We start from the raw sequence: 26,965 nt of genomic DNA on the forward strand, positions 1-26,965 counted from the left end.
TGCCCAGGTAGCATATATATTTATACCCTAGGTAGAAATATTTTTTAGTACAAGTACTATAAAAACTACACTGAAGAATGAGCACATTTATTTTCTGCATCTTGTTAACATTTGCAGCATCCTCCAAAACTGCCAGAGCAGCACAGCCAGAAATATAGTTCACTTCTCCCTGTTTCTCTGTGATTTGGAAAAATGGTAGTGGGGCATTAGTCTGTCTCCTCCCACTTGTTTTCTCTGTTTTTCAAGTGGAGTTATAGAGTTGATACTAAGTTTTTTGGTTGATGTTGTTTTTTAAGATTTATTTTTATGTGTATGGATGTTTCACCTGCATGTATGTCTATATTTCATGTATGTGACTGGTACCCATGGAGGCTAGAAGAGGGTGTCAGGTCTCCTGTGGCTGGAGTTATGGACAGTAATGAGCTACCACCATATACTATAAATCTAGGTGCTGAGGCTGAAACCCAGATTCTCTGGAAGGGCAGGCAGTGCTCTTAACCACTGAATGATCTCCCCAGCTCCTTAGTGCTAAGTTTTTACATTTAAATACAAAAATAAAACCCAGAAAGTATAGTAGCTACCCTCTAGAAACATACAATCTGGTGCAGGAAGCAAGGCATTATCAACAAAAGAATTGCTAAAATATTAGTAAGTGGTTAAGATGCCAAGTAGTTACCTGAAAGGCACTTGCTTTCTAGTAACAGTACACAAGATGCCTAATTTTGCCAAGCATTATTTCTTCATATGTACAATCAGGATAGAAACACCAGTCCTGCTTAGAGTATTTTATTAGTGACCTAATGGAATGTACATTTACACAATTTAAAAGTTTTAAGTAGGGCTGGGATATAATTTGGTGGTAGAACATATGCTTAGGTATTGCCACACCCAAAAAATACAAGTTACAAAATATTAATTATGAATCTATTGTTATTGCTATTATTAAAGCTTATCTAGTAAGAAATGAACATTACTTAATACATATCTGAGTTCTTCTGATGTTATTTCCTAACCTCCTGGGCCCCTGAGTTATTTTTAGTTACTAATTTGTTCTCCATGTTCTGGGTCCACAGCTGATTTCTTTTTTAAGTTGCCACCACCTACTTCATCCTTGGTTTCCACTTAACCTTGGTTTATCCATGTTTACAAAGACTGGCCAAGGGACAGTTTTCCTTGCTTAATTTTGTTAGTTGTCTACCCTTGATCATAAGTTATCCATTTCTTTGAATTTTTACAACTGATTACTAAGCAGGAAATAAAAGGAACTAAATATGGGGATTTTTTGTTTGTTGTTGTTGTTTTTTGTTTTGTTTTGTTTTGTTTTTCAAGACAGGGTTTCTCTGTGGCTTTGGAGCCTGTCTGGGATCTAACTCTGTAGACCAGGCTGGCCTCGAACTCACAGAGATCCACATGCCTCTGCTTCCCGAGTGCTGGGATTAAAGGTGTGTGCCACCAACGCCCAGCTTAAATATGGAGATTTGACTTCCAACATTTATAGGTCCTCAAAAATCGTATAATGTTTATAATTTTATTTCTCGAGGGCTCTAGAATATGTACCTCTTCTCTGGTTTCATTTTAGTTTTGAGACAGGGTCTCATTCTTATAGTCCAGGCTGGCCGTGAACTTGTAGTCACCACCACCACCACCCTATGCAACCCTGAGTGATAGAGACCTGTGCCATCACTCTCACTTCTCTCCCTCAGTTCCCAGATTCTCAGACTTGAGTCTTTTATTTCTTCACTTTTTCTAGCTAAGTTCCTTTTTCCAGATCCTTTTCCTTTGTGTGGAGAAAAAAATAATAATAAAGTTTACATTTTATTTTTTAATTACTCTTTTTTTCCCTCCATTTTTATTTAAATTAGAAACAAGATTATTTTATATCTTCTTTTGTACGGCAAAATCCAGAACTCCACTTAAATCTACAGAAAAACTTCATTAAATAAGATTACCTCCTCAGTTTCTTTCTTTTCTTTAGCAATAGACACATTCAAAGTATAGAAAGAGAACATGAACTAAGTATAAAACTCTCCCAGGTATGATATCTTTTATTCTTTTATAGTTATTACTGAAAATTCAATAAATTAGACTTTACTGTTGTTCATCTCTTCATTTCTGGGGTTAAGAAAATGCTTCTATTCATGTATAATTATTAGTAAGACTAGATAAAATTCTATAAGACCTTTCAGATTTTGGTTTAATTAAAATCATTTTTCTTTAGCAAGCCACTTACAAGTGACATGCAAAGGATTAGAACTGAGAAGAATTGTATAAGAAAGGCCTGTGTCACTTTCTTATTTGATCAGGTGATTTCTACTGTGTTAATTTCTGCTTAGTTATTGTTTATTTTAATCATATGTTTTGTTGTGTGGGTGGGTGGGTGTGTAAATATGAGCCAGGAAATAAGGAAGGAAAAGAAAGAGATGAGGGGAAAAGAGAATTTAGAGGGACTGTTGGTGCTCTCTGGAAGTCCATAAACATATGTAAATACCTTGTTGGTAATTCTAAAATTTTAGCATTGATAGGCCTTGTTCTCAGTCCCTTGATACTGATACATGAACATGCTTATTTCATTTAAATAAAGTGTTAGATATATGTAAGATATTATTTATAATGGTTTCAGTTATTTAAACTAAACTTCTAGGGGTAAATGGACATAGTAACTTTGAAAGATAATGTTAGTAGTATTCTCAACTACTAATGAATCTTTTGTTTGTTTGTTTGTTTTGATTTTGGTTTTTCAAAACAGGGTTTCTCTGTGGCTTTGGAGGCTGTCCTGGAACTAGCTCTTGTAGACCAGACTGGCCTCGAACTCACAGAGATCCGCCTGCCTCTGCCTCCCAAGTGCTTGGATTAAAGGTATGCACCACCAACACCTGGCTTACTAATGAATTTTTAATCATAAACATTAATTTTTTTCTTTTGAATTTTTAAAACATTTGTTTTGTGCTTCTTTTCAGCTACATTGACAAATTATTCAGAAAACATGGAGCGTACAAAATATGTTGGGGAAAGCAGTAAAGAATTAGGATCTGGAGGAAACCTAAAACCATGGCAGTCTCAGAAATCCAGCATGGACTCCTGTCTGTATCGAGTAGATGAAAACATGACTGCATCCACATACAGTCTGAATAAGATCCAAGAGAGAAATCTGGAAACAGTTTTATCCCAATCAGTACAGTCCATTCCTTTGTATCTCATGCCTCGGCCAAATTCAGTAGCAGGTAAGTTGTTTTTTGTTTTTGTTTTTAAGACTATTTTGCCGAATATGTAATGAATAGAAATAAGACAGGTTGTGTTTCAGTAACATATATATGTCTTTGAGCCTAGGAGAAGGTTCATCTAGTTTACTAGTTCTCCTCCCATGATTTGCAGAAACATAACAAAATCACAAAGAGAGCCAATAAAGTATATAAACTAGTTTGTCTTACTGTTTGTAAAAATTTTAGGGCCTGGGGATATAGCTTAGTGGTATAGCATTTACATAGCATGCATAAGATCTTGGGTTCAGTTCCTAGTAATGTAACAAAAAAGAATTTTATTTTGAGGTTTTAGCTTTTAAAACTTGAGTTTTAATAACTATTATTTAGATGAAGCATATTTTGGTAGTTTGAATATCAGAAATCATCATCCATTGCTTGAGGGTATAACAAACGAGCAAGCAAGAAACCTAGCTTCTTCTTTCTCCCAGTTCAGTATTTTCACAAAACTCTTGCTGTCTTCTTATAGAAAACCAGGTACCTTCATTTCCCAACTCAGATGCCACTAGCAGGCTCAGTCATAAAAGAATGATACAGGAGGATAAGTAACTGAAATACTAAGTCATTTTTTCCCTCAGTAACTACACAGGAGTGATGTCAGGGATATTTTTAATACAGCTATGTTGCTATTTAATAATTCAAACCAGGATTTTTACAGAAACAGCTATACTGAAATTTTTCAAAATGTATCATCTGAATTTTGTCCAGACTACAAAATAAAAAATGTATTTGCCTTTCCCTCTCTCCAAATTAATGCCTGGACAGATACAGTTCGTGATATGGAATAATAAAACATGTATTGTCATTAGACTTCTTTCCAGGGATATTATTAGTTATGCAGCCAAGTGTGGTGGTACCCACAGTTGTAGCATTCTGGAGGTTGAGACAAAAGGGTCAGTAATTGAAGGCCAGTCTTAGCTACACAGTTAAGTTCCAGACCAGCATGAGATACAAACACAAGACTCTATTCCAAAGCAAACAGTGAAATGTTCATTCTGTTGGTTCTGGCTTCTTGACACTCATTTCACATCCCTACCTGTTCTTAGGGTTCTGACCTCTGGAAAATGATCAGCATCTGTTACCAAGTATGATGATGAGGGAATGGCTCACCTAGAAGGTTCTTCACTTTTATATAGTGACAGCAAATTTTCTCTCTTAACATATTGATCCTCTTTTAGTTACATTTAGTTACAGGGCCTCTCATATTGCAGTCAATTGCATATATCACCTAGCCCTCTTCATGTTGGCCTGTGAACGTTGGTATTCAGGGAAGTAAAACATGTTTGTTGTCTACTACTCCTTTTTCCCTGAGTGATAAACGTTCATTTCTGACCCTGAAGTTTTTTTGTCTTCTTCCACCATCCAAGATCACTAAGTAGAGTGAAGTATGAGATCCCTCACAGTCCATGATTGTGAAATACCACATGCAGTCACAAAATTAGAAGGAATGGCATTGCCAAGCATTGATGTGATGCAAAATTAATGTGATACACATTAATGATGGGAGTATGTTACATGTCAGTATTATTAAAGCTAAATATGTATTACCTACAAACCTAGCAGTTGTACTCAGAATGTCCATGAAAAATAAGCGTTCACAAACAGTATTGCCTACTGGTTGAAGGGCAGTTTCTTTCTATTGTTAGTGGTGCTTTTTGACCATGTGTGTATGAGTCTGTAGACTTACGTGTTTTCATTTCTCTTAGGTGAATACTTAGGTGTGTACTTGTCATTCATAAGTTAGATTTTGTATTTAACTTTTTAAGAACTTGCCACACTATTTTACAAAGTATACAAAGTGGCTGCGCCATTTTACATTCTGAACTAGCAGTGTACTACAATTGCTGTTTCTCTACATCCTTTCCACAAGTGGCATTTGATTACATTTATGCTTGTAATTAATGAATGTAAGGTGATATTTGATTATGGGCTTTAATTTGCATTATGCTAATGCTAGATAATACTAAGCTTATTTTATGTACTTACTAGTACTTATACATTTTCCTTATTAAATTTCTACTCGGACCTTTGATAAAGCTTTTGATTTAGTTGTCTGCCGTCTTACCATATTTTAAAAATGCATATATATTTTTTCTGACTATAAACCTGTGTTTTCAAATATTTTTCCCACTTTGCTGATCATCTTCTAATTTTTATTGATATTATTGTAAAGCACAAAAGTTTAATTTTGCTGAAGTCTTTCAAAATTTTTTAGTGGACATTGATCTTGGTAATATCTTTTCATCATTTTAATTTCAGGTGTATTATTTATTTTACATATTATCACACTAGTTTCTCATTTGTTTTAGTTCAAGGTTGGAGAATATTTTCTTCCTTTACATGCTATGTGTTCTTTCTTTCTCTTTCCTTCTTCCCAATGTTAAAACAAAATTATATTATCCTTAATCATTATTTCAGGCGGTCATGGCAGTTTCATTTGTAAGTCTTTCTAGCTATCAGAGTTCTTTAGCTTCTGAGGGAGTGCTGATCATACCTTTAAAGGGAAACAAAGGCCAAATGAGATGGCTCAGCTGGTGCAGGCATTACTCTTGCCCAGTTAGATCCACAGGACCCACTTGGTAAAGGGAGAAAGCCAACTGTCGCAAAGTGGCACTCATGTGCACACACATAATAAATCACTCAATAAATAAGTGGATAAATTAGAGAAAAAGGAAAACATGAATGCACAAATAGAGGCCAGATTGTATGACTGAAGAATTGGGATCTTACACTGTTGGAATAGTATGCATGACAGTGTTAAGAAAATACTTTATCAGGTAATTTTTACAATCGGTAATGGACATATTACAAACAAGTTTGCTGTTACTTAAAGGGCAAATCAGTGGTCAGACAATGGTTTGTTTTAAATTGTTTTTTGTCTCTGGAAACCATGGTTTTAATCTGCTCCTATAGAGACAGGAAAGTGAGCTATGAACCAAATGAGTCATTTTCAAACATTCACAGACTGTGAATTTAAAATGTTTCCAGAATGTTAGGAAATAAAGTTCATAGGGAATTACCCTGCTAAGTATATAATGTATAAGACTCTGATAAAATCACAAAATCTGGTAGTTTAAATAGTATACCTAAATCAATTTTGATAGTTTTCTTACCTCAGCAGAGTGCCGTCTTTATATCTTAGCTCTGTTTATAGACATACATATTTTCATATGCTTTTTAATATTACATAGAAATGACTCTGCAAACTGAAGAAAGTAAACCTCCTTGATAATCAGGAATAACTGAGAAACCAGGTATGGTAACACACACCTTTAATCCCAGCACTCAGGAAACAGGCAGGTGGATCTCTGAGTTGGAAGCCAGCCTGGTCTACAGAGCCAGTTCCAGGACAGCCAGGACAGCTACACAGGAAAACCCTGTCTCATAAAACAAAAAAAGTAACTGAGGTTTTCAAATAGGAAATAGGGTGGGGGAAATCAAGTATATTTATTCTTCTTTGTTTTATCAAAATTTTCAGTTTGCATACAAAAAATAGATTTCAGTATATGTTCATATATCACTGTACTTTTCCCATACTCATTTCTCATGAGTCTCTTGTCCCTGCACCCGGTGGTTTCTTGTGATCCTCAGAAATGATCTCCCTTCTGCTTTCATAGAAAATATTTTAATTAAGATTCTGCATACAAGAAAAAGCATGCAGTATTTGTCCCTTTATTTTCTTCTCTTGTTCCCCATATGCTAATTTATTCAATTGCCCCAGGAGTCATGTAAGGGGGAGATGGATGTTAGAAATAAAAGACTGTTGAAATACAGCTTTTACATTTCCCTTCTTTTTAAAAATTAGTATGAGTAATACAAAGAAGTCAAATAATGTTGAATACATTGACTGCTGACTCACCTGTCAAACCAGGACTTGGGAGGCTAAGGCAGTTTATGGTCAGTTTGCAACCAGACTTGGAGACACACTTAGCAAAGCACTGTCTTTACAAAAAAAAAAGGTTAAAATATCATTTGTGTCACTTATAAAACATGCAGAAAAAATTCCTAAGTAATTCTTGCTATGTTATGTATTTCTGCCTACTTTGGGAAGATAATTACCTTCTTGTGCCTAAGCTCCCATGATGGCACACACCTGTAGTCCCAAAAATTGAAAGTGGAAAGTGGGGAGCAGAAGCAAGAAGCAAGGCCATCTCCTCTGTTACCTAGTGAGTTTGAGGCTGACCTTATCTCTAAAAACAAAGAAAATCTTAAGTAAGGCTGGGCGTTGGTGGTGCACGCCTTTAATCCCAGCACTCGGGAGGCAGAGGCAGGCAGATCCCTGTGAGTTCCAGGCCAGCCTGGTCTCCAGAGAGAGTGCCAGGATAGGCTCCAAAGCTACACAGAGAAACCCTGTCTCAAAATAAAAACCAAAAAAAAAAAAATCCTAAGTAAAAGAAAACCAAAATTATTCTGTGAGACAAAGACCCTGTTTGGGGTTTTATAACACTTTACTTGTAGGGACTGTAGAGTTAGCACATATGCAAATGTTTAATAGGAAATAATTTTGATTTTTCTAATCTTTTTACTCTTTCTAACATACACATAGGATATATATTATAAATCCTAAAATAATCATCTGTATTTTATCCACTGCATTATAAATATTAATATATTGGTCAAATAGATTTAGCTGTATAGTTTTAGAAATGTGATGACCAACATAAATTAAGAGGATAAATATGCTGTTTACAAGCTCCAGGTTCTACATGCAAGGATAGTACTATTTACTAGAGGCATAAGAACTTTCACCTTGATGAACTAGGAATGTAGCTAAGAGGGAAAACACTTGCCTCTCTAGTGGTAAAATGACTGAGAGTGACTTACGATAGTCGGTAGCTTGGGTTTTTCCTGTAGTTGCTCTGTTTTCTAAATACAAATTTAGGTTTCATACACCTTTAAATTAAAATTCCAAACAATGAAAATCTTAAACTCTGAGTTTTGTGGCATGCACAATTTGAATTGCTCTTGCATATTTGTTTTTAAGCTTTGTGTTAGAAGGAAGTGACTTGTGGATTTGTGGTTGCATGGCTGGAATTATCAGCCGGCTGTCTATGGTCATCTTTAGTGTCTTAAAATGAGATTGGCAGTGAATTGAAGGTATGTGGGAAGCAGGAAGTGTTTGCAGCAGCTGTTGTCAGTGCTTTGTGTGGGAAACAGGGTTCTACTGGAAAAATACAAACTCCGTTAAAAATATAATCTCTCTCCATCCACTTGTTAGTACTTGGAGCAACACAGTTTTCTAAGAAAAGATCTTAAGCAGGTAAATGCAGATTGGGAATTTAAGGAGGCGTAAATGAATCTAATTAGAAACTATAATGAAGATTTTATAGAAAATCAAAAGTGGCTTTTCAGTAGTCAGAATAATGACTTTATTTGTATAAATATAGGAAAGTGGCTTCTGCCCACGAGCAGGAAACAGAAGTGTCATTTCAGCCTCCCTGTTCTAGCTCAGCAAGAGTGATGGCTGTATTACTATGGTCTGTTTCCATTGGTAGCAACTGACATAAGAAGAAATAACAAAATTGATTTCTAAAATCAGTATGGAGTTGTTTCTGAAATGCTCTCTACCAAATGTTCTCTGCTGGTTGTTTGGTTTTTTTTGTTTTGTTTTGTTTTTGTTTTTGTTTTTCTGCCCAGAATGTATTTAAACTACATTCACTTTTTTAAAAAAAACGCTTTTGTTAAATGAGTATATGGTCTTCAGCTATTTTAATCTAATAAAAATCTAATTTAAAATAAGTTTCTCTTTATTTCCTATTCCCTCTTACTCTACTAAAAACAAGGTTTTTAAATGACAGGCTTTATTGACTTCTTTTTAGATTTTTTTTCCTTTTACTTAAAATTCCTGTTTCCACATTTCACTTAAATTTATGTAATTATCTCATATATTTGCCATGTGTTCACTAAACATTATAATATTAATTTAACCTGACATAATTATCTCAAAAGTATTTGCCAGTACAATTTTTCCCTCCAAAGCTCTCAAGAGTCTTTGTACAGGATGATGGTATTATTGTTACAGTTATCCTCAAAGTTGCCCCATAGAGCAATGTTAGCTGCTTGTTGATTGTTTAAGTGTACCTGGAACTCAAGGTAAAGATGTAAGTAGTATGGAGGGAGACACACACCTATAAATACCAGCAGTTGAGAGGTGAAGGCCAAAAGATCAGCAGTTCAAAGCCACCCTCAGCTTAGTAAATTGAGGCCAACCTGGGCTCATGATTTGATTGGGAGATCAGTGAGTGAAGCAGAGAAAGTATAACCAGAGCACATTCTGACAAATGGAGTGGTAAGATTGACACACTATGACAAAAAGTTTTCTCAGAAAATTACTTACTTGTCAAATGATGGGGTGGAAGAGTTTGATGCAACCCTGTTTATCTCCTTGTACTTCTGTTTTGAACTTTTCTTTGAAAACCATTCTGGTGGCATTCAGGCTTGCTCCATTTTGTTTTTGAGTGATTTCATAGTTTAGGAACCTTAACATGGTTTCTTTTTTACGGAGCTGACGAGTGTTTTCACTGCTTGTGTACATGGAGCTTCCCAACACCATTTACTGAAGACGCTTCCTTTCCCTATAGAGTCTTAGCACTGCTGCTAAAAATGAGTTGCTTATAGAATGTAGTTTTTTTCAGTCTTTATCCTGTTCCTTCAACCTGTGTATCTATTTTTACATGAAAACATGTAGTATTGATTACTACAGCTTTATGAAGTATTTTGAAGTCAGGTAATATAATGTCTTCTGTGAAGAATTTTGATAGGGATTCAATGAGTCAATAGATCACTTTTAATAGTATGGACTTTTGAACAATATCAGTTCTTCTAATGTCTGAGCACAGGATGTCCTTCCAATCCTGGGGTCCTTTTATTGTTAGTTTCTTTATTAAATTTATTCCTAGATACTTCACTTATTGTTTTTTGTACCTATTATCAATGAGATTGATTTTTTATTCCTTTTTAAAAAGAATATTTGCTATTGATGCATAAAAACACTACTTGAAGTTTTTCATATATGAGATCTTGTTGTCTACAGCTCCAGGCCAGCCAAAGCTACATAGTAAGACCTTATCTCAAAAAAAAAAAAAAAAATGGCAAAAGTATTATTAAGAGACTGTGTTGACATTTTTACTGCTGATTTTGTTTTTACTGAGTGAATAAATTAATGAACAGATTAATAAGTATTACTTCCCAATCAACAGCTTACCTGTGATCTACTATATTTTCTGTCCATAGGCTTTTTTCGTTAAGCTGAGAAAATTCCAGGCTGTTTTCTCTACCCCTTTAGCTCCCTCCCTCTTTTCCTCATTTATAATCAGGTATCAGATAGTGATATATACCACTGATAGTAAAAGGGCTTGTAAAGCTTTCAAGGCAAACCATCATGTCATCTGTCTTAGTTGGGTTTCCATTGCTGTAAAAAGCACCATGACCAAAAGCAACTTGAGAAGGTAAAGGCTTATTTCGTCTTTACAACTCTCAGGTCACACTCATTAATAAGGGAAGTCAAAGCAGAAACTGAAGCAGAAGCTATGGAGGAATGCTGCTTACTGGCTTGCTCCTCATGGCATGTTGAGTTTGTTTTCTTATTCAGCCCTCTACAACCACCTGCCCAGGGGTAGCAACACCTATAATGGACTGGATTGTCACACATCAATCATTAATCAAGAAAATGCTCTGCAGGTTTGCCTATAGACAATCTGATGGGTGTATTTTCTCAACTGAAGTTCCTCTTCCCAAATAACTCTAGCTGTGTCAAGCTGACAAAAAAAAAAAAAAAAAAAAAAACCTAACTGGTACATCCTCTTCTGTAAATCCAACATGTAATAGAAATTCTCATGTAATAGAAAGTACTCTGTAGGAATTTTGTGGCAAAACATTTGAGGCCCTACAGATATGAAAAGATAATCCTTGGGCTTTCTCCCCTTCTGCCATATTTATGCCAATCATCAGTGATAAGTTGGTAGCTGTATTTTCATTCAATACAATCAATACTCTGGTATTCCTTCCTAGCTAAAATATTCATATAAAACAAGGTTTTATTTTTCTTTAATTTTTAGTAGAAAATCTGTCTGTTTCAGCAACATCAAGAAATTTCCCTTTTGTTTCTTGTAATTTTCAGGATTCAGACATTTAAAAGCAAAATAGCATTTTATATTAGACTGGATACTTGTTTTCAAATACTAAGTTGCTTCTATCATTATCTACAACTTAATAAAGTGATAAGTTTAGACTTTTCTAGTTTGTTTCTGTTTATCTATTTGAATAGGAAATATATTTCTCTGTTAATATAATAGAACCTCTTGGCAGATGATAGGTCTGTGATATTGCGTCTTAAAGAATCAGGTAGAATGAAATTTTAATTTTTATTTAAATACTTGGGTTTTGTTTTTGTTTTGTTTTGTTTTGTTTCTAGACAGGGTTTCTCTGTGTAACAGCCCTGTTCTGGAACTCTCTCTGAAAACCAGGTTGGCCTTGTACTACCAGAGAGAGATCTGCCTGCCTCTGCCTCCCAAATGCTGGGATTAAAGGTGTACACCACCATCACCCGGCAAATGCTTGGTCTTTCAAAGGCATAGAATAAGTGAAATATATATTGTTAAGGGTGTATTTTCTGCTGGTGTAAGCATTGATTCAAAGGTATGGAAGATAGCAACTAGATGCTTTTTTAAACTTTTGCTAACTTATGCATGGTAACTATCTATTTTCTGTCTTGTTAGCCACGAGCTCTGCCCACTTGGAGGATCTTGCCTACCTGGATGAGCAGAGGCATACTCCTTTGAGAACTTCTCTTCGAATGCCAAGACAGAGTATGGGTGGTGTTCGCACACAGCAGGATCTAAGAGGTCAGAATACAGAGGGCTATAGGGGTGCCTGAGAACAGGTGAAAATGGATATGTTTTTAAGTTCTTATTCTCCTGTCCCCAATTTTGATCTTCCTTTTAAGAAGTGAGATGCTCTACTTTAATATGTAACTGGCTAGTTGCATAGGTTGTACTGGTGGAAACATGTTGTCATTTTGAAGGAAACCAAACAGGAAGAGCTAGGAGTGAGGAAGGAAACAACTGTTGACCAACCTCAGCTCTAGCCATATTGGCGGTAACCTACTTACTGATCTGTATTTTACTATACAATTATTCTCATTTTTTTTTTCGGGACAGGGTTTCCTGGAACTCTCTGTAGACCAGGCTGGCCCTGAACTCACAGAGATCCACCTGCCTCTGCCTCCCAAGTGCTGGGTTTAAAGGTGTGCGCCACCACACCCTGCTCTCATTTTATTCTAATGACCATTTCTAGTAACATGTAGTACATTTACTTTCTTGGTGTTTCAGACACTCCTGACAACATTTAACCAACATCCTTTCACTCACTTATGCATTTTATTAGTTACTTTCCTCATTGTTATGGCAGAATCTTAAGGATGGAAGAGCTTATTTGTAGGTCAGAGTTGGAGGGTGTAGTTCATCATAGCAAGGAAGTCATGTCAACGGGAACACAAAGCAACTGGTCACACTGCATTCCTGGTCAGGAAGCACAGAAACATGAATGACAGTGCCCAAACTCACTCTTCCTTTTATTCAGTCCAGGACCCCAACCCATGGGATGGTACCGTCCACATTCAGGGGGGTCTTCTCTCTTCAGTTAAACCTTTCTGGAAATATCTTCATGGACACTCCTTAAAGGTGTGTTTCTATGGTGATTCTAAATCCATTCAAGTTGTTATCATGAAGATTAACAATTACAGGAACCTTTCTCTACCTTCTCTGTGGCGGTGTCTATGCTACACGAGAAATATAGTCTTTTCCTTCATTTTACTATGAGAATAATCTCGTTGAGGAGACTGTTCTCTCTCTGTGCCTTTTTGCTCAAAATGAATCCTCTCTGATAGCTTTTAGCAAGGAGCATTCCTCTGATATCTAGCAATCTATAGCAATCTTTTTTTTTATTTTATAGCTTATTTACATACTGCTTTTGCTCTCCTCTTTTGTCCTATGTCCTACCCTAAGCAATGTAGTGAGTGACATATGCACTTCTCACACAGCACAGAACTTACTCATGCCTACTCATTCTGGGAACCATTTTCTTCATAGCTTTTTCAATAATGGCTAAGCAAATAGGGGCATAAAATGATTGATTGTTTTGCTATATTATAATATGTTACTGTAGTCACATTAATGATAGTTATAATCTTAGTTTGATTTCTAATCTTTCTCCATATTTATCATGTTTATACTTTGCCATATGCTAGTTAGTTGGTATGTTCAGAAAATGGGATTTAAGCCAGCAAGGAAAAATAGCTCAGCAGATCAAGGACACTTGCCACCAAGTCTGAAAACTTGAGATTGATTTCCAGGACCTACATGATAGGAGGAGAACTGACTCTCAAAAGTTGTGCTCTGACCTCCACACATGAGCACACTAAATAAATAAGTCTAAAGAACAGTTTTTCAAAAAGAAAGTGGAATTATGTCAAGCACTACATGAGAAGAATAACTTACTTGTTCCAAGACCACAGTGTACAGGATTATTAAATAAGTGAACATAACTACTGTCTAGACCTTCAGATTTGTTTGCAGATCTTCCACATTGATATCACCTCATATTTCATTACTGGAAAACATAACAGTGTTTCATTTTCTAATCACAGGTGTTGTACTACATAGAAAAAATGACAGATTTCAGCTCTGTTAATTTAATCTTTTTGATACTACATACATGCTTCTAGTATCAAAAGACTTAAGATTTTGGTGATACAAAATCATATCAATTCTGGTGAGGCTGTTATTTACACACAAATATCAGTTATATCTTGGTTATAACAAAGATTTTTTTTCATTATGTTGAGCTTCATTCTGAACACTCAAATAATAAAAGTGCATCCAAAGGTCTTCTCAAAGTATACCTACCTTTTATCCTGAAATGTGTTGATAATGATGCTAATTTCATATCCCTTGCAAAAACTTTACATTAGTACCTAGTGTATCTTTCCCATTAGTGAAGATGCTGTGTTAGTGTTTCAGTCTCCTCAGATTGCTCTTTTTCAAGAGGTTTCCACTGGGCAGTCTAAAAGCTTAGAACATGCTTTCCAGTTAAGTGTATTGATCCAAAGAGATAGGGCGTTTACTTAGGAGTTTGGCCTTCTAAAATTAGTATACTGTAATTCAGGTAGAGCCTCTGGAGAATAATCAGGAGCCAAAAAGTAACATGTTATCTTGATCACGGTTTACAAAGAAGTGGGATGACTTATGCTATGAAATAAAGAACATTGATGGGAAAAGAAAGCAAACTTGGACAGACTATAGACCTTCTTAGCAAGCCTTTAGAACTTACAATTATTATGTCCAAAACTTCTCACTTCCGGTTAGATATATAATCAGATTGTTTTCCTGACACAAGCTTGTTACATTGTGTTTCATAATTTCATTTAAAAACATACAAATTACAGTCAGATTCAGTTTGAAATCCACTTTTCCTGCTTATAATTGAAGTAAAACTACCTTGTTCCCCAAAAAGCAATAACATAGTTGAAAATTATTTTAGTATTATATATTTCTAGAGGCCAATGAGATAGCACAGCAGGTAAAGGCACTTACCCTTAGGCCTGATAACCTGAGTTCAATCCTGAAGACCCACAGATAAATGGAGAGAACTAACTCCTGCAAGCTGTCCTTGGACCTCCACCCTACTCATTGTGGCACATACATACACAAATAACTAAACAAAAAAAACTATATATTTTCATCTGTCCTGGAAACTGAACCTAGAGCCACAAACTCTCTGCCACTGAGTTACACTCCCAGGCCTATGAAGTAGGGTTTTGTTTTGTTTGTATATGTATGAGTCTGGATGTATGTACACACGTATGCAGGTGCCCACTCAGGCCAGCAAAAGGTTTCAGACTCCCTAGAGCTGAAGTTGCTGGAGATTGTGAGCTGCTCAATGTGGGTGCTCAGAACTGAAGTCCAGTCCTCTATAAAAGCAGCAAATTCCAAATTCTCTTTTTTTTCTTTTTTTATTTAAATTAGAAATAATCTTATTTTCCATATCAATCCCAGTTCCCTCTCCCTCCCATCCTTCCATTCCCTCCCCACACTGATTCCCCCTATCCCATCCCCCTTCTGCTCCCCAGGGAGGGTGAGGCCTTCCATGGGGATCATCAAAGTCTGTCACATCATTTGGGGAAGGCCTAGGCCCTCCCCCATCTGTCTAGGCTGAGGGAGTATCCCTCTATGGGGAATGGGCTCCCAAAGTCCATTCATACACTAGGGATAAATACTGATCCACTACCAGAGGTGCCATAGATTGCCGAGGCCTCCTCACTGACACCCATGTTCATGGGGTCTGGATCAGTCCTATGCTGGTTTCCCAGCTATCAGTCTGGGGTCCATGAGCTCCCTCTTGTTCAGGTCAGCTGTTTCTGAGGGTTTTCGAAATGTGGTCTTGACCCCTTTGCTCATCACTCCTCCCTCTCTACAACTGGATTCCAGGAGTTTGTCTCAGTACTTAGCTGTCGGTCTCTGCTTCTGCTTCCATCAGCCACTGGATGAGGGCTCTAGAATGGCATATAAAGTAGTCATCAATCTCATTTTAGGGGAAGGGCATTTAAGGTAGCCGCTCCACTATTTCTTAGATTCTTAGTTGGAGTCATTCTTACAGATATCTGGACATTTCCCTAGTGCCAGATTTCTCTTTAAACCTATAATGGCGCCCTCTATTATGGTATCTCTTATCTTGCTGTCCTCTGTTCCCCCCAACTCAACCTTCCTGCTCCCTCATGTCCTCCTCACCTCTCATTTTCTTCCCTTCTCATTCTCTTAGCTACCTCTCCCCCCCCCCCCCCCCGCTCCCAATTTTCTCAGGAGATCTTATCCCTTTCCCCTTCTCCAGGGGACCATGTATGTCTCTCTTAGGGTCCTCCTTGTTTCCTAGCTTCTCTGGAGGTGTGGATTGTAGGCTGGTAATCCTTTGCTCTGTGTCTGATAACCATGTATGAGTGAGTACATACTGTGTTTGTCTTTTTGTGACTGGGTTACCTTACTCAGAATGCTTTCTTCTAGTTCCATCTATTTGCCTGCGAATTTCAAGATTCCATTTTTTTTTCTGCTGAGTAGTACTCCATGTGTAAATGTACCACATTTTCTATATCCATTCTTCAGTTGAGGGGCATCTAGGTCAGCAAACTCTTTAACCACTGAGCCATCTCTCCAGCCCTGAAATGATTTTTTAAGCCACAATTCTAGTGTTATATGATTCTAAGTCTTTAAAGATATATACTGTGCAACTGTTGTATATCCAGTGATAATTAATTGTATTGGCTAACTGATTTCAAGTATAAAGACAGCCTGAAACGTATCTACTCGGCTATACTCTAACATTATTGAGATTCTTTTTTTTTTTTTCCCCTTTGGTTTTTTTTTTTTTTTTTTTTTTTTTTTTTTTGGTTTTTCGAGACAGGGTTTCTCTGTGTAGCTTTGGAGCCTATCCTGGCACTCGCTCTGTAGACCAGGCTAGCCTTGAACTCACAGAGATCCATCTGCCTCTGCCTCCCGAGTGCTGGGATTAAAGGCGTGCGCCACCAATGCCCAGCGTCATTATTGAGGATTCTAAAAAGCTTTATTTATATAACTTGAGGTACTATTTACCATATTATAAACTAATATGTCAGATACTAGTTTTAGCTGTTAAATGTACTAATAGGTTTTTTTTAAGTAATAGAAATTATTAAAATGTCTGTATATTCAAGGCCTAGAAAGATGGCTTAGTGGTTAAGAGCACTACTGCTCTTATAAAAACACAAGTGTGTTCCCCAGCACCCACATGGTGGCTCACAACCATCCATAACTCCACTTCCAGGGGACCCAGTGGCCTCTTTTGACCTCTGTAGGCACCAGACATACACATGGTGTGCATATATGTATACAGCCAAAAGAAAACACTCATACACATTAAATAAATATTTTTCATTTTATAAATAATATGATTTGTCACATGCTAACATTAAGAAGGTGTGAATAGGTCCACTGTACAGTTAGTTGTGAAAAAACTAACTCAATGAGAACAGCTTCAGTTTTAAGGACACCAGACATGTCTTGGAAACCCCCAAGGGCTCCCAGACTCTTTAATAAACAGTTAAGAGATTATCACTGTAATTGAAGATAAGTTTTCTGTTTCAAGGATTATATGTTCTGTTTTAAGAAATATAAAAGAGGGAATATATTGAGAGAGTTTTAGATGTTAGTTGTTTATAAGCATGGTTTGTGATTAAAGTTCATTTAAAAATTATCTTAGCAGTAACTAAATTGTTTAATCATAAAACTAATTATGTTTTGACTACTAATACAAAAGCTATTAGAGTATTAACTAAGCTAGAATTTTTGGATCTTCGAGACACATATTTTAACATTGGCTTCATTAGTGAAAGGCCCTTTTCTTTTTCAATACAGCTGTTCTGACCAACTGTTCTACCAAAACTGATGTTTCCAGAAACTCAGCCCAATAACAAAAAGAAGGAAGTCACACAAGTACACTGTCCAGAGTCCCTTTGCAGCAGGGTAGTAGATTCCTAGCTATAGCCTATTCAAAGGCTTAAATTCAAATTGTGAAGTCATCATAAAAGGTGGTATTCTAGTACAGAGTACATAACTGCTAGCCTGCCCTTAAAGCCTGTCTTTGAAGAATAGTAAATTGAATTAACTTTATGAAACTTTTTTTGACTAAAGGTTTTAAATTACTTAAGAGTATTATTTTTTATTTATTCACCATTGTATTGAATAGGATTATGCTAAAAATATCCTGAAACATCTTACTGTTTTTGACCACCTTAATGAAGTAAGTCTTTAATGCCATAGAAAAAAAAACATCTATGGTAGAATATCAAAAGGGAGCCAGAGAGTTAAATACACAATATAAATGCTCTCTAGCCTAGTGACTTCAGATAATAGCTACTTGTGATAAATTAAATGAAAAATCATTAGTGATAAGACCCTAACCTGCCTATTGTTAAATTATAATCATACTGTTTTGCTTGAAAAGATTATGTTACTAAATCTCATTACATAAAGACATTTACAGACTTTCTGTTTAGTTAATTGCTGATTTGGTAGACACTAGGATCCAGGGTATGTGTGCAAATGGTCGTCCAGTTCATTGGCACAGTTTTGTAAAACTGGCCCTGGAACAGTTAACTTGGCTTTCTTGAGTTCCTGCTTTCAAAGCAGTAAGTTTAATTTTCATTAAATAAAATCAGTGCATCACAGCATATATAAATCCCTCACATTTCTGAAACAATGAATTCTTTATGAAGCTGACTAAGATGCCTGTCATAAAGCTGAATGCTATTGCATTAGCCTACTGAGTCATGTAGCCCTGGGGTTGCTTAGTCATCCAGATTATTGCCTGCCTAGCTGACACATTTACAAGGGAATGTTTCCATCAGTATTTTTATCATAGTTCATTATTTTTATAAGCAATATTAAATATCCTTCTTAAGTAAATTCAAAAGCTAGAGAAAGCTTACATTCACAAAAATGCCTTCATATAACTATTAAGATAGTAGACCATGTATTCTAGTTACATGTGATTGCTCCCTTTTCCCACAGCCAGCTCTTCTGCAAAGTGCCTTAAAAGTTGAAAATTCACTGTTTCCACTGAATTTCTTTGAAAATCTGATAAAAACTAGACTGTGCTTTATTTGAGTAGTCTGGCCGTGATTTTTTAAATTTTTTATTGCATTTTATTATTTTGTTAGGATAAGAGGGTGCACATGTGCTGTGGCATGTGTGTGGATATCAGAGGACAGCTTGAAGCATTGTTCTCCGTCTATTACACATGTCCTGGGGATCACGCTCAGGTCGTCAGGCTGGCAGGTACCTTCACCCACTGGGCTGTCTGGCTGTCCTCATGATGTAGTTTGTTTTGTTTTGTTTAGCTAATCACTAAGTTACAGTTGTTCTTCATACACACAGATCCTGTTTTTATATAAACCAGTCTTACTTGGTAAATTACTAAGTTTTACAGTTAGAAAACTCAAATAAGATCTAATACAGTTTCCTACTAGACCTGCAGGGGAAAAGTAACCTTTGAGAAAGATTTTTATACCACATCATCCTAAAAGAGGTGTTTTCAACTGAATTAAACTTCAAGAATCAACTCTACATTAAGATTCCTCAAAAATATAAAAGTCAGTTGAAGTAACCATAATGTCAGTAAGGCTGGTGTCTTTCCAGAACATTTTTAATTTATTAAAATGATTTAAGTTTTATGTGTAAATATTTTTATAGAATAACTTCCCAAGATACTAATAAAATTGCAGAACTGGAAATTTCATTTGCGAGGCTATAGCCATTTCATTAATAAATTTAAATAAGAAATTACTAAATGTTTAAATAATTAAGAAATATTTACTCTTAAATTTCAAGTATTAAAATAACTATTTTTTGATATATCCAAAAATAAGTATATCTCATTTTCAATGCTGGCAATCTAAACACAAAACTCAAACTGTATTGACATAGTTATATAAGTATGTTATCAAATATTTCTCATTTTAAAGCATTACTTTTTGTATTTTCCCTATATATTGAGGTGCTGAATTTGATGTAATATATAAAAAGTAGTAATCATTCCAGGAACTGGGTTTTTCCTTGTTTCTTTTATTGTTCTCTGAAGATTCTTGTCCTCTTCCTGAAGATTCCAATCAAGAGTGATTCTAGATTAGTTTTTAAACAAATGTTTTCCCATAAGACCAGTGTCCTATAGGATATAAGGATACAGCTCAGGATATGGAGATATAGCTCAGTTGGTAGAATGCCTACCTAGCATGTCCTGCGTGTGATTCCTAGCACCATATAAACAGAGCAGGAGGATCAGAGATTTAGAGTCATCCTTGGCTACATAGTTATACATATTGCCCTGTCTTTAAAAAACTGGTAACACTGTGACCAGAAACAATTAATTATTATGATGAAGTAAGAAGAAATCCTAGGTAAGTCCCAAGTTTTTATCTTAGAAGACCAAACTACGTGGTGATACTTTACAAACTATGGAGACAAATGGAAAAACAAGAATAGAGTGAGGAAGTTAGATAATCTTGGTGAAATTTCTTAAAGTTTGTGATGCCTGTGAAATATTCAAATAGATGACTTGTTTTTCCCCAAATAGTGGATATTGAACCTAGAGCCTCCTGTGTTCAAATCAAGCTACCCAGGTCTACCTGCAACCCTGAACCACTTTTTATTTTAAGGTAGGGTCTCATTAAGTTGTCGGGCTAGCATGAAATTCACTAGCCCAGGAAAACCTTGACACAGTAACCCTCCTATCATAGCTTCCCAGAGTAGCCAGAACTACAGGCCCACACCACCAGGCACAGCTACATTGATAATGGTCATGAATTGTTGGAAATGTTGTACAGGAGTTTAGGGTTCAAGTCTAGAATAGAAATTAGAAGCCTGGGAGCCTTGTCTCTTTAAAAAGCTGTGACACACTTTAATCTCTGCCCTTGAGATGGGGTGGAGGGACAGTAATATAGAAACCAAGGATTCTAGTATTTTAGGTATGACCATAAAGGAAGACCCCATCAAGAATTAGGGATTGGTTTAACAGTGTGAAATCCTAAGAGTAATTATATATAAAGACTGAAAATAAATCACTTACTTAACAGAAAGATATCAGTGACATTAACCAGAATAATTCCAGCCCAGTGACATGAGTTGAAGCCAGGCTCTGAGTTATAACTGTGAAAGAAGATTGCTAATATGGTTCTTTGAAAAGATTGCGCTGGGCAATAGTGGTGCACATCTTTAATCCCAGCACTTGGGAGGCAGAGGCAGGAGGACCTCTGTGAGTTCAAGACCAGCCTGGTCTAAAGTGTCAGTTCCAAGACAGTCAAGGCTTACACAGAGAAACCCTGTCTCAAAAAAACAAAAAAAAAAAAAGAAAGAAAGAAAGAGAAAAATTTAAATTAAGGAAAAAAATTGGGTGGCTAAGGAAAGAAGGGAGATAAAGCAGAAACTGTAAAGGGAAAAGGTCCTGAAAAGAGCCAGTGTGTTCAGTATCCTCTTTGTTTTCTTGAATAGATGTCTGTGGAAGAGATGATTAAAGGGTCTCACTAAGTGTCTATTTGGGTTCATGATGTAGGAAGTGATAGCAGTTGTACATTGCCCAAAACAATTGTACTAATTCTCCAGAGCAGTGCTGTTGACCTTACTTGAAGATGAGAAAACTAACAGAGACAGATTCAAACTGAGGCACCTTAGTACTGAGTCCACCATTTTATCTAATCTGCCATGTTTTCCTGCTCATCCAAAAGGTGTTTCTGCCTTCTCTATATTAACAGAATTACTGTAGCATAAACATTTTAAGATCATTGTCTTTACATCATTTTTATAGAATCTGATTCAAATTGTTTCACTTCTTCAGAATTTCACTTCCTGAGATAGGAATACCTGCCTCCATTAGTTTTTTCCTAGAGAACCCAGAAGAAATAAGACTTGACTCTTGTCAATTAATCAGTCCTTGTGGAAACTCAGTAGACAAGTGATCTCCTACCTTGGTTAAATATTTACCTCTGTGTGTCTTTTTTTTTCATTTTTAGCTTTATTCTATGGACTCTATGTGTGTGCACTCACAAATATAAGAGGATAACCAGCGAGTCATTTCTCTCCTTCCATCATGAGGGTCCTAAAGATCAAACTCAGATCATCAGGCTTGGTGGCAAGATGTCTTTATCTGCTGAGCAATCTATTTCCAGCCCTAAATATTTCTTAAGAATAAGTAAGCCAGAGCCAGAGTGCCATGGAACATGCACACCCATAATCTCTCTGTGTCTCTGTGTCTCTGTCTCTGTCTCTGTCTCTCTCTGTCTCTCTCTTTCTCTCTTTCTCTCTCTCTCTCTCTCCTGTCTCTCTCTCTCTCTCTCCCCTGTCTCTCTCTCTGTCTCTGTCTCTCTCCCCCTTCTCCCCCTCTCTCACACATACACACATGATCATTCACATAATAATAATAATAAAGTTTTAAAAACTTATTTTTTAAAGACGAACTAAATTGGTGTAAGCATACTCACACCTGTAATCCTAGTATTCGGGAGGCTGATGAAGGAGGATTGGAAATTCCATGCCAGACCTGAGCTCCCCAGAAAAAAACCTGCCTCAATAAATAGGACTTTTGTGGGGTGCTGTATGTGTGTGTTTGTTGTATTTGTTAGTAATATCAGATTTTGTTTGATGCAGATATGTTTTCTCTCTTGTTTTGTGTTGAGAATTATATGCATGGCATGAACCCTAAGAATGAGCCTGAAATGATCTTTTGCACTGAGGAACAGAGGTGCTTCCGGGCTAGGCTTTGTATTCATTATAGAAGAATGCAGGCTAGTACAGCTGCGCTTCTGTTTGTGCCAGACCCTGTCTGTTATGTACAGTCTTTCTTCTGTGGTCCTGTAACTGACTGTTTTAAATGACTCATGGTGTTTTCCATGAACGAGTGTGCTTTAGTCAAAAGCTATTTAGACAAGAGCCCTCCTTTATGTTTACATTTGGGTGAGCAGGTTCCTTAACTTTGGTGCATCCTGGGTGGATTTGGTTTTCCTTCTTTTTTAAAGTCTACCCTTGCCTTTTTTAAAAGTTTTTTCTATAAGCCTAAGTATATAATTATAATTAGTAATGAACTCATAAAAGAACATTCCTAGAAATAATTCATTTGTTGCCACAAGCATAATATACATTGAAAAGATACACACACTGAGTCTGAGTTGGTTTGGGGGAGGGTTATATTTATTGATTAATGTTGTGTGTGTGTGTGTGCGCGCGCGCGAGCATGTTTGTGTGGGCTTGTGCATGCATCATAGCATGTCCCCATGGAAGTTAGTTCTCTCCACCATGTGGGTCCTGGGGATTGAACTCCGATCAGGCTTGGTGGCAAGCACCTTTATCCACAGAGGTATCCCACAAGCCCAGGAGAGTGGTTCTCTTATCCCTTGAAAAAGTTTCTTTCCAGAGCTTATCTTATTGAATGCTTTTTTTTTTTTTTTGGAATTTTTTTCTATCATTTTATTAGGAAATGTCATCAGTTATATAGTTTTTAAAAATTAATAAGTGTTTATATACCCACAACCCTGATTTTATCTTTTTCATATCTCTTATCTGCACACATCATACTTAACCTGACTTTCTATGAGCATTTCAAACTAAATTATAGATAATAATAGTTTGCTGGAATATTTTTTAAAGGCTAGGGTGAGATGGTCTTCTACCTTCTTGCTGCCCTGGGAGTACTGTTTGGTGCCTGCAGTGAAAAGAGCACATACTATTTTATTACTGAATAGTATGGATTAAGTCTTCTTTCTCCCTTAGCACCATCATAGTTGCAATAGTGACTTCTCAGTGGGATATTTCAGTGGTTTCTACCCCAGAAAAGCTCTTTGAAACGTGCTGATATCCAAAATAAAGAAACATTCAGTTACAAATATTCCCTACTTCCCTGCCTAAGAGTCCTGTCCTAAATTTATGATTGGGCATGTTAAAAATATGGCTTTCTTTTAATGTCAGTCTGACAAAAGTCCTAGGTACTGAAGTACAGAAACTGTTTCTTGACTGTTCTTGGTGCCTACAGTTGTTTTACCATATGGTACTGGTCTAATTTTGTCTGTGTTCTTCTCTTGAGACTTTTGTGAATAGATTACATTTTTAGAAAAATTTTAAAATAACTTTTTAAAATGTCAAAGCATTCTCAGTAGGATAAGATGTAATGCAGTAATATGTCGGCAGGATAATGTTGCCTTTGTCTTACTCTATATCCAATATTGACCTGGAACTCTTCTGTATAACCTAAGCTGACCTCAAACTTGAAGTGATCTTCCTGCCTTTGCCTCCAAATGCTGAGGTTACAGGCATGTGCCATCATGCCCAGTGCCAGCAGCTGTTAATAGAATTACTCTCTAAACCAGGAGCTTTTACATTGAATTACTACTTACTCCATATTATAAATTAGCTCTAATCATATTCATAAAAGCCTCCTTTGAAACCAAATCTAAAATGATCTTAGACGTGAAGAGATGTTTGTTTAGAAAGCCACTCAGTCTCTCAGTAACGATTTTCACTGGAAATGCAGTCTCTGACCAGACATGTCTCCTTCCTACCCAGTACAGGAAGGCTGGGGTTTACAGGCATACATAGCCACACCAAGGATATAAACTCATGTCTTCATACTTGAACAGCACACACTCTTCCCACAGATCTATCTCCCCAGCCTCCAAACATAATTCTTAAAGGCAAGTATAAGACAAGTTAAGAAACAGCAATAAACCTAATTAATCCCCATGTAATGCCCACATCCTATAGAATAGATGCAATGTAATAGAAAAGGCCTGGATCTTGCCATCAGAATTAGGTTTTTATTCAAATTTGAAATCAGTTATGTGGACTTAGGTCTCCAGCCTAAAGAAACAGACACATCTATAAAAATATTTCAGGGATTTTGTGAAAGTCTATGATTTCTCTTCTGGTCAGTCCTGGGCAAGGGTTGCACTCTTTTCCTTTTTACTTCCTAAGGCATGTAGCAATGAATCATGCTAACTGATCCATCTCTGTGTTTTCTCCTTCCTCTCTGGAGTTCTGAGACAGCCAGCTCACACTTTCTCTTTCCCTCTTCCTCCCCAACTCCTGCCTGTTCTCCCTCCCTCCTTCCCTCCATCATCCAGGAAGGGTACTCAAATACCCAAAAACCCCTCTGAGTTGCTAGCCACTGATACAAGTGACATCACAGACAATGATGAAGGGAAGAACTCGAAGAATCAGTCTATCCATTGAAAGAGCCATAAGCCGTCAAAACTGACTTCAACTTTTCACCTCCCTAAAATTTAAGCAAAACTTAACCAGGAGAGTGATGAATAAAAAATGATGTTGAATTTCAACGTTTGATGGAATCTCTGAGACTACCAGTTGACTACCAGGATAATAGAACATAGTCTTTAGGGACCAGATTACAACAAGGAATAGTCTTTGCACAGTGACATGCTCTTGGAGTCCCTACTATTTGGGAGACTGAAGCAGAAAACATGCATGGACCCAAGAGTTTGAGACCAGTCTAAGCAGTGTATTGAGATCTTGTCTCAAAATAATGACCATAGTGACTTTGGAAAAGTCACAAATGAAAGAATGACTACAGCATCAAAACAAAGAACAACACAAACCTTCAAAGGAAGATTTCAAAATCTCTACCTAGTTACCAAATAATAGTATTCAAAATGAAGTTCTCAAAAACAATTACAAGACATAGAAAAAACTTTACATATGTCTATTTATCAGAAAAAGTAAAGTGACAGAAATTACTCTGAAGTATCTGAGACATTAGACTTAGCCAGGCAAAGACTTTAAATCATCTGAATTAAACACGTACTATGAGCTAAAGGAAGTGATGGATTTAAACTAAAATCAGAGGGCTGGGGATGTAGCTCAGTTAACAGTGTTTGCTTAGATGCATAAAAGCCAGTAATCCCCAGACATGAGACTGAGGCAGGATTGTGATCTATGTAGTGAGAGACTGTCTCCAAAAAAGGGGGGAGAGGGAGTTGAGTTACATTACTGAGAATCTGATGAGGATTTTAAGATTTAATATAGCAGAAAAGGGCCATTGGAGACTTTAGAAGGAATACCATAATACAAATTGGTCTCATAGAATATTCAGTATGAGATGTTTTAGGCAGTAAGTGAAGTTAGGGAAGCCATGTCCAAAACTGAAGAATTAACAGGGGAAACCTGAGGGAGGGACGTGGGAACACTTAGAAGTCAGCGGAGGTGACTGGGATAAGACATCTTTCAAAGGAAAAATATTCAAGACTTAGGAGACAGGCTGAGATTGCCAGGGCAAATATGATTCTTAAATAGCAGGAACTTTTCATTTTAATTTCATTCTGGAGACATGTGTGGGCTCCAGTACAGCGACAAAACACTTCCCTGTGAAATACTTCTAATAAAATGCCCTGCAGCAGGTGTTTTCCAATGTTCATTCATTCAGAAAGCATTTCTTGATGCTTTACTGTGTACTTCATATTCTGAATATGCTGTTGATAAGAGTGACGACTTCTACCTCCATGGAGCTTATACCGTAACTAAGGAAATAAGGATAAATAAGGAAACAACAAACAAAAAATGGTTGCATTAGATTACAATGTGAGAAAAGGAAGTAAAAAGCAGTATTTTGTTAATTCACTGATAGAAACAAGTCTGTTATCTCTGACAGAAAACAAGCCTTTGCATAAAGAAAATGATGGAGGTAGAGGAACAAACTCTACAAAGTAACCCTCTGTGACAAAGTAACAATAAAGTCTAAAGAGTGAAAAGCTTACCAGGTGAACAGCCAAAGAAGGAACTTGCAAAGTAGTCAGAACAGCAGGTGGGCACTGCAGGGCCAGAAGGAAGGGTCCTGATCATCCAGAGCCTTACAGACCATGAAAGCGTGTATAGAGAGAGCCACTGAAGACTCCTATGTAAGGAGCTACATGGTCCTTTTTGTCATCAGACAGGTCCAGTGCCAGCATTGGTCATTCTGGTCTCAGTCAGAGCCACAAATGTCAAGTGAGAAAGGTGCCCTTTTACCACCTCTGCTTTGTTTATGCAAATTGTGAGGACTCCTTTCCAGCCTGCTGCCTTTTCCAATGTGAACAAGTGCTTATGGCACCTTATACAAGCATCTCTGTCCTTAACATAATGTGATATTAA

At 36.6% G+C, this 26,965-nt stretch overlaps 1 protein-coding gene across 10 annotated transcripts in view; it reads left to right on the plus strand.

The window, feature by feature from the left end:
• Tanc2 (tetratricopeptide repeat, ankyrin repeat and coiled-coil containing 2) overlaps positions 1-26,965 on the plus strand; it is a 311,247-nt gene that overhangs the window by 186,930 nt on the left and 97,352 nt on the right. For all 10 annotated transcript variants that reach the window (XM_027427849.2, XM_027427850.2, XM_027427851.2 and 7 more), the window contains 2 exons: positions 2,958-3,221; positions 11,975-12,100. In XM_027427849.2, coding sequence (XP_027283650.1) covers positions 2,958-3,221; positions 11,975-12,100 — 390 coding nt within the window. The remainder of the gene's footprint in view (positions 1-2,957; positions 3,222-11,974; positions 12,101-26,965) is intronic.

The sequence above is a fragment of the Cricetulus griseus genome, chromosome 7 (genome assembly GCF_003668045.3).
Source record: "Cricetulus griseus strain 17A/GY chromosome 7, alternate assembly CriGri-PICRH-1.0, whole genome shotgun sequence".
NCBI lineage: Eukaryota > Metazoa > Chordata > Mammalia > Rodentia > Cricetidae > Cricetulus > Cricetulus griseus.